Source organism: Pavona decussata, unplaced genomic scaffold (genome assembly GCF_977016875.1).
Source record: "Pavona decussata unplaced genomic scaffold, jaPavDecu1.1 SCAFFOLD_2988, whole genome shotgun sequence".
NCBI classification, from domain to species: domain Eukaryota; kingdom Metazoa; phylum Cnidaria; class Anthozoa; order Scleractinia; family Agariciidae; genus Pavona; species Pavona decussata.
The window spans coordinates 6202-15009 of NW_028146316.1; the positions used below are offsets into that span (position 1 = coordinate 6202).

The following is an 8808-nucleotide window of genomic DNA, read 5'->3' on the forward strand; positions in this document are numbered from 1 at the left end:
TGATATGATTGATGGAGGGCATTGTACAGCCTTCAACAAGCGCTTAGGCCAGTCCTATTGTTCTAGTGCCTAAACGGGATGGGAGCCTACGCTTTTGCATAGATTACCGGAAGCTTAATGCTATAACCAAAAAGGATGTGTATCCGTTACCACGAATCGATGACATCCTAGACATACTTGGAAAGTCTCGATATTTCATTACACTAGACCTTGCCTCTGGATACTGGCAGATAGCCATGGACCCAGCTAATCATGAAAAGTCTGCTTTTGTTACCCACCATGGGTTATTTGAATTCAACCGCATACCTTTTGGCCTGTGTAACGCGCCAGCTACATTTCAAAGGCTCATGCAAAAAGTCTTAGCCTGTTTAGAGTGGCATTGTTGTTTCATCTATCTTGACGATATCCTAGTTGCATCGGAGACATTCGAGGAGCATTTGCAACATCTAAAGCTTGTTTTTGATCACTTCAGAGAAGCTTGTTTAATGTTGAAACAGAAAAAGTGTTTCTTTGTGCAGCTAGAAGTCCATTATTTGGGACATGTGATTTCTGCTGAGTGTATTAAACCCGATCACACAAAGACAGAGAAGGTGAAACAGTTTCCAATGCCGACTGATGTGACACAAGTCTGTCAATTTCTAGGACTAGCATCCTATTATAGGCAATTTGTGCCTAATTTTTTGAGCATAGCAGCACCATTGTATGCTTAAACAAAGAAATATACTCGTTTTCAGTGGACACCCCAGTGTCAATCTGCCTTTGATCATCTAAAAGAGTTGCTGGTAACAGCCCCTATCCTCGTATTTCCAAAGTTTGGACAAGGAGAAGAATTCGTAATTGAGACAGATGCAAGTCTCAAAGGCTTAGGTGCTGTGCTCGGTCAACGACAAAATGATGGTGATGTACACAATAGCCTATGCTTCTAGAAGTCTGCAACCCCATGAAACCAACTATGCTATCACAGAGCTTGAAACCTTTGCTGTCGTATGGGCTGTAAAGATGTTCAGACCTTACATTCTTGGACACCATTGTATTCTACTTACTGTCCACTCGGCGTGCACTTCATTGCTGAATGCTACTCACCCCTCGGCAAAGCCAGCCAGATGGGCAATGATGATTCAAGAACAAGATTTAGAGATTAGACACCGCTTTGGAAGATCAAATGTGAGTGCAGATGCACTGTTATGCAATCCTGTAGTTGCTTCTCCACAGCAACAGCAGCCAACAGAGAATGTACAAGTACTGCAAGTGTTTAATGATTCCGACTACATTGTAGAAGATATTGAATTGCAGCGTTGTAAAGACATTGCTGAGCGCCAGAGCAGTGATCCACAGATAGCAACAGTCGACTCGTTGATTATCTGAAGACTGCAAAACTATCTGACGATGAAGCACAAGCTAAAATGCTGATAATGGAGCAGTCTCAGTATGATTTACTTGATGGTGTTTTTCATTACGAGAACCCTACAAATCGTGGATGTTGGAGAATAGTAGTACCAACAGAGTTGCAATCAGAGCTGTTGCAAGAAGTGCATAGAGAGAAATTTGCCGGCCATTTTGCAGAAAAAAGAATCTAAGACAACCTCAAAAAACGCTACTGATGGAAAGGAATGAGAGGAGATGTCTGGAAGTACTGTAGATCTTGCAGTGAGTGTATCACTAGAAGAGGTCCTAGAAGAACTATACGACCCCCACTACAAAGTATTCCAGTGGGAGGACCTTTTCATTGGATTGGAGTCGACATCCTTCAGTTACCCTTAACAGAAAGTGGAAATCACTATGTTGTGGTATTCCTAGATTATCTCACAAAATAGGTCGAAGCGTTTGCCATTCCTGACCAGAGTGCCACCACTATTGCCAGAATATTGGCGGAAGAAATCTTTTGCCGGCATGGAGCACCTGAACACTTGCTCTCAGACCAAGATGCAAATTTTCTCAGCGAATTGGTACAAAAAATTTGCAAGCTATTGTCTATCAAGAAGGTAAATATATCAGGTTACCACCCTCAAAATGACGGATTAGTTGAAAAGTTAAACTCCACACTTTCTGCAATGCTTAGCAAAGTGGCAGAAACTGGTAAAGAGTGGGACCGTCACCTGCCATTTGTACTCTTTGCTTACCGTAATTCAGTGTAAGACTCTACAAAAGAGAGTCCATTTTATTGCTGTACGGTAGAGATGCCAGACTGCCCTCAGAATATGTTCTAAATGAACGAACCTCTCCATATATATATGGTGGATGTCACAGACTATAAGAGAGAGAGTTCGTATCCAATCTAAGCAATGCTTGGAAACTTGCTAGAGAGAACATAACAGTTGCTCAAACTCGACAGAAAAAGCAGCATGACAAGCATGCAAAGCAGCATCAGATCAAGATAGGTGATCGAGTGAAGTTAGCCAGACCCTTCGACGGTCTCTACAGTGTTGTGAGCATAACACCTACAAATGTTGAAGCTAAACCCATTGATGGTTCAGATGCTGAAACAATATTTGTTGCAGTAAATAAAGTCCGACCATGTTATTCTGAGCAGACTAACGCAATGTGGAGAGGACGACAGAAATGAAATCCCAGAAGAAGCTCGCAACCTAAACAACACAGTCACTAAGTCTCAAGAAAAGTGTGTACAACCACATCCTATTCGCCAAACAGGCCCTGTACCTCATTCAATGACTGGAACTAACGATTGAGGAAAATATTCCCTCAACAGGGGGAATTGTAATGTGTATAATTGTATAATGTTTATGTATTTGCTGATTATGTAATAGGAAGTCATAATAATATGATTTCCTGCTTCTGATTTCTATCACTACATGTATATAAGAGCAGAGTCTGTTAGTCAGTATGCTCACTTGTACGCTCACTTGTTAACTCATATTCTCAGTATAATATTAATCTTCTAAGCAATACGCTGAAAATGATTCATGTGCGAAGACCCCATACATTACACACGCAGGAATACAATCAATACTATGCACACAGGTTCACAATTGCCACATTATGTGCCAAGTTATAGTTATATCAATGCGTCATGTGTTACATAGACTCTCAACTAGATCTGTAATACATTTGGAGCTTGCACTCATCCATTTCCACTAATTATTATCCTTTATCTTATGACTTACAAGGCTCATCGTTCACTCGCCATTCGGATGTGAAAGATGGTGAAGTTATGCACTCTAAACCAAATTCATGACCATAGCCAACTTGATATGTGCTTCCATCTTTTATGTACACTCCACCCTGATTAAAAGCTGCAACAACTTTTACACTGACATCAGGTGTACGGTCTAAGTAATAACAGTCACAAGATTAATTATTGTAGTTCTGTGCTATTTCTATTATATACAAACATCTCACCAATGCACTCTGTGAAGTCAATGTTTGGTTCTTGTCTATTAATATCACACAAAACTGGATCAGTATTCTGAAGTATTAATAAATCTATGTCAAAAGAGCATAATAATATAAAGTATATATGCTCACCGCTAAAATAGCGAAGTTGGTCAAGTGGTTGCAATTGCAACGTATTGGCATTGAAGTATTAGACCCTGTAACTGTAGTGCAGCCATCACTTTTCCAGTCAGCTGCAATATTAGTGGTAGTAGCTATAGCTAGCTATCTAAACAGTAGCAAGTATACACCATACTTTCACTAGTGCTCCAAAATACGCAAAGAGGAGATTTATAATCCTAGAATAAGGAAAATAATAAGTAACTCTCACTTATCAGTCTATGATTAGCTCACTTCATGAATTGTCACAAAAATCGACACATTTTGTGAGATGTTTTGTCCGATAATTGATGCACCAATGACTCTTGAGGCTATCTGAAATTTTGGGTGACGAGTCTCACTTGGGGACAGGGGAAAGAGGTTAGAATTCTGGTATGATGTGAAAGCAAGGCTAGCTGTAGACTGCCCCCTGTCTATCAGATCATAAAAGATGCCACCTGGGAGGATGATTCCCTCTGTAGCGGCACTCTCACTTACAGTTCCGACAATTCCTACATGCAATGATTTTTCATGATACTTCTTTAACTCTTAGCAAAATTCATCTGCGCATGCAAGATGTGATTTCAAGACCTTACCACTCCTATCATCTGATGATAGCGAGAAACTTCTTCCATCCCTTGCAAGTTCATTCAAGGCTTTCTATATGTGAATACAATAGAACATAAAAGTGCTCCATGCACCAATCATAATTATGCTTTATCGAACCTTTTCTCCTAACAGTATTAACCCTGGGGTGCTGATTGATAGATTAGTGAAGTTTGGCTGTTGTATCACATTACTGATGACAGTTTCAAAGTTCTGTATGAGCCTTGCATTGCAAGCAGAGAGAAAATACATAAAAACAGCAAGATAATATAACAGTCACAAAACCTACTCGGGAGACTGTTCTTTTGTAGCAATTTGACTCCATCCTTGAACACGCTCCACAATTAAAACAATACTTCTTGTGGTCTATAATATACCAATAATAGCAGGCACTTAATATCACTCAATGATAACGTTTATTCCCATACTTGTCCATCAAGACTTAAATTCTGATTAGCAATTCTATTTAGCTGCTGAGATATTACTCCAAAGCTGATGTCATTTTGATCTTCAATTCCACTCTGATTGACAATATTCACTATAGTGCCAACAGAAGTAACCACCGGCAATGTGTTCTATGTATGGCATACACACGATTACATTTTCTTTGTATTTAACTTCAACATAAGCATCAATTTGTACCTCAGTCAAGTTAACCAACTGGCATGTTCTTTCTGTCGGACAGCTAGTAAAATTTGTTGGGGTCCATGAACCATTACCAAGGCATGTCCTGGTGGCGTTTGTTCCAAATATGTTACCACATTGATAAACGCAAGGATGTGTTACTATTCTCTCAGCATTAGTGTCAGCTGGCCACACATAACTGCCATAAAATTCATTGTCTTCTTGAAACTCTGAACATCTTGCTGAAGAGACAGTAATGGTGGAGGTAATACAGAGTAATAGTTTAGTTTAGATGTTGGATGAATGAATTATACCTGCACAATGTACACCAATATCTGTGGAATGACTAAGGCTAAGAAATTCAACTTGGTTTCCAAACAGTGGACACTCCAGCAGTGAATTTTCATTTCCTTTACAATCAAGCCCTGATAAGAATATGGGGCCATTGCCTTCGCCAAACTTTGTTTCTATTCTATGATCTGTATACAGATGAGAAAAAGTGCTACATGTAGAAAAGTTCACATGAACTCTCTCAAGTTTTTTACCTGCTTGACCACCAAATCCTTTTTGACGACAGATTACTTGAACCTCCAAAGCATCAAAATTCCTAGATGACACTGTTCCCCAAGCATTGTTTACACACACTTCTACCCTGCCTTCAAACTCCGTTACATCACCATCTCTGACTAGCCTTATATCACCATCCGTGCAGTTACCATTCACAGTATTCACGTCTACAAGGTATGATGCACTTGTAGCTACCACTTCAGTAATAAATTTCTAAAGCACATACCTTGACAGATAACCTGAGCATCACTGTGTTGACCACACACTCTGTCACTAGTACTGTTTCGGCACTCTGTGATATAATTTTCCATTCCATTGCAGCCGACCCGAAAGAGATGAGTATTGAACCTTTCATCACTAAAATCAGAGCTACCACTGATGGCTCCTGGATAATTTGTAAGGTGTAACAAAGCCTAATAGGCTAGTTAAATGTGGGGTACCATATGGAGAGAATCCCAGCTGGTGGCACACCACAGCTGCATCTCTTTTGTCCCACTCTATGTCACACACTGTTCCGTAGGCACCATCGACACACACTTCAACTCGACCAACTCTTAGCTCGTCTTTTAGAAAGTATTGCTTTGGCAAACTGTTCACTGGGCTCGTGTAAAACATTTCACTTGTAGTGGTTGGTACCAAGCGTATGCTCCCTTGAAGGCACTGTGCTGCAGTGAATACATAGCAATACAACCTATTCACACTCGGACTCAAAATATTTGAGGGATTGCCCAACTAGTGTTTGTATGATACTGTAACCTTGAAAGGTATATGCATGCATGCCATGCAACGGAGTATATCATGAAAGATTAGTTACGGTTATTTATACTGACCATGGCAAATGACAGCTGCATCTTCGGAATGATCACAATTGTGATCGAATAAACTGCAGAGAGTGCAGTTCAAAACTGTGGCCTCATCACCGCTGCAATTCACATCATCCAATAGTATTGAATTGTTCCCACTTCCAAACGAATACCCAAAGGTTTGGACATTTCCATGGAGACCCACATGATCTAATATTATGGTATTGAAAATGTGAATAAAATTAATAAAATAAGATAATATCAGTAATCTTACTATTTCCATCGAAGCCTAACTGGTTGCAAACAACACGAGCATCTAGGTCATCCCAAAAGTCATCACATATGGTGTTGAAGGTATGGTTGTAGCAAATCTCCACTCTTCCTCTTCCCAATGTTGTACTGTCTTCATTCTCACTCATCAATCGGAGTGCCATAGATGGACATGCTATACATAGCAAAGTAGGAGCATGTAATCATTTCGGCATGTATTAATGGTTCACTTACAGCAGTTCATTCCATCTCCATTATAGCCAACTCTGCACTGACATGAAAAGTTACCAATGCCATTAATGCAGTCAGCATTGAGATTACAGTTATGCTCTCCAGTAGTGCACTCATTGACATCTGTGTATATACAGTTATAAATAATCGAGTTCATGTCCATACTACAATCCATCAGTCATGTACCTTGACATATGTTACTGTCATTTTTGTATCCCTCATTGCAAACACAGTTGTAGGTGCCAGGGACGTTGTTACAGTGAGCATTATCTGGACAAGTAATGTTGAACTGAAGATCAGCACATTCATCAATATCTGTAGAGATAAAATTAAAAAAGGAAGTGTTCATGGATGGAAATCGATAATCAGATCCATGCACCTTCACAAAAGATGAATGTTTCATTGACAGATACGTTTCTGTATCCTTCATTGCACAGACACTTATAGGAGCCTACTGTATTTTGACAATCATGGCACAGACGGGGAGGTTCCAAACATTCATCAATATCTGTATAACATTGGAAATCAAAGATTGATGTGTAGTATGCTCAATTAATAACATAAGTCACAGGTTTAAATTCTTAATACCAATGCATTCTTTATAAGGATCTCCAGTGTACCCACTCTTGCAAATACAAGTGAAGTTTTTGATTTGGTCAACACACATAGCATTAGTTCCACAGTTAGACATTCCTTGAGCACATTCATTAATATCTGGAGGAGACAGGTAGTATTATGATTATCGATTAGTTTCAAGCTGCATGATGAAAACTTGCCACAGATGACTGCTGCATCAGTAGTGTGACTATTGCACAAGTTTGTTGGGAAGCCTAGAGGACGTGTACGACAGTCTAACAGTCGTGTCTCTGCGCCGATGCATTCGCTGCCAGTGAACTCAATGAAGATAGGCCCATTTCCTTGCCCATATTTGTTAGTACCTTCCCTGATAGCAGTGCCATCTATTAATGACAATGTGAAAGATTAGAGCACTATTCTAAAAAATTTATAATAAATACCTGCAGAATTGTCACCGAGTAATTGTCTACAGATGACTGTAGCCTCTCTCGAATTGAATCCTTTATTGCACACAGAGCCCCAAAGATTATTGATACAGACCTCTACTCGTCCTTCAGTAGGATCAACCACCCCATCCTTGACCAATCTCAGATCTCCATCATTACACAAACTTCCCAGCGAGTTTACTATGCTAGGATCTGTGAGAAGTACATAATAGACAACAAGATCAGTACACCTACTGGGGATACTTGGGCAAGTAGTGATAAAAGTGATTCAGGCTTAGTTGCTGTGATAGCAAGGCAATAGTATTAGGCCATCAATACTCTACCTTGACATATAACAGCCGCATCATGGATGCAGTCACTAGTGGGCATGAGAGCATGTGGACAGTCATAGAGATGAGTTTCATCACCACGGCACTGAAAATTTGTCGCAACAACACGTAGGCTGAATTCTGTAAAGAATCCTCCACCTACTGCTGTAGCACCTACACACACACACATGTACACAGAGAGAAAATTATGGTAGTATATTTAGCTTTGATTTTTGTCTATATATTATGTTATACCTAATCTTGTGAATCCTAACTCACTGCACACCACTGCAGCATCTTCATTTGTCCAACCTTGGCCACCATTGGCGCATATAGTGCCATAAGAGCCTTGGAGGCATATCTCAACTCTACCCTGACTTAAAGCATCATTGATGTAGTTAACATCGTCATTGTCCATCTCATCTCCTCGATAAAAGTCATCTGCTGAGTCTCCCACAACTAGTCTGATACTGCCGTCTATACAGTTTGCTGAAAGTAAAGTTGCACATAAAGTTTACTTCGAATGAACGGATCCGGAAACTGTTACATCTTCATACCTCCACACTTGACTCCCGCCACATCAGAGCTAGTACAAGTGTGTTGATTGACACTTCGCCTGGAGCAGGTAAGTAGAGATGTCTCATCACCTCTGCAAGCCAAGTTGTCTAATTGAATCATTAAATCTCCCGGGCCATAAAGTAGAGAAGCGTTTCTTATTGCAATGTTGCCTATGAAATACAATAGACTCTAGTACAAGTCAGGTTCGAAGATCAACTTGCTCTACTGAGCGTACTTGAAGTGTTGTGTCCAAGATCACGACAGACAACGTTAGCCTCAAGAGTGTCCCAGAAGTCATGGCACACTGTGAAGTATGCATTACCACTACAG

At 40.1% G+C, this 8808-nt stretch overlaps 1 protein-coding gene across 1 annotated transcript; it reads right to left on the reverse strand.

Moving 5' to 3' along the window:
• Positions 1–3111: 3111 nt before the first annotated feature.
• Positions 3112–8648, reverse strand: LOC146446903 (scavenger receptor cysteine-rich domain-containing protein DMBT1-like; the record flags this gene model as incomplete). The annotated part of the gene is made up of 16 exons (XM_085102841.1): positions 3112–3287; positions 4086–4149; positions 4738–4961; positions 5265–5453; positions 5513–5671; positions 5727–5951; positions 6117–6299; positions 6594–6713; positions 6777–6905; positions 6970–7098; positions 7179–7304; positions 7367–7549; positions 7607–7804; positions 7936–8094; positions 8176–8409; positions 8478–8648. Coding segments are annotated over 16 exons (2669 nt in total), but the record flags the coding sequence as incomplete, so codon positions are not given.
• Positions 8649–8808: the final 160 nt, after the last annotated feature.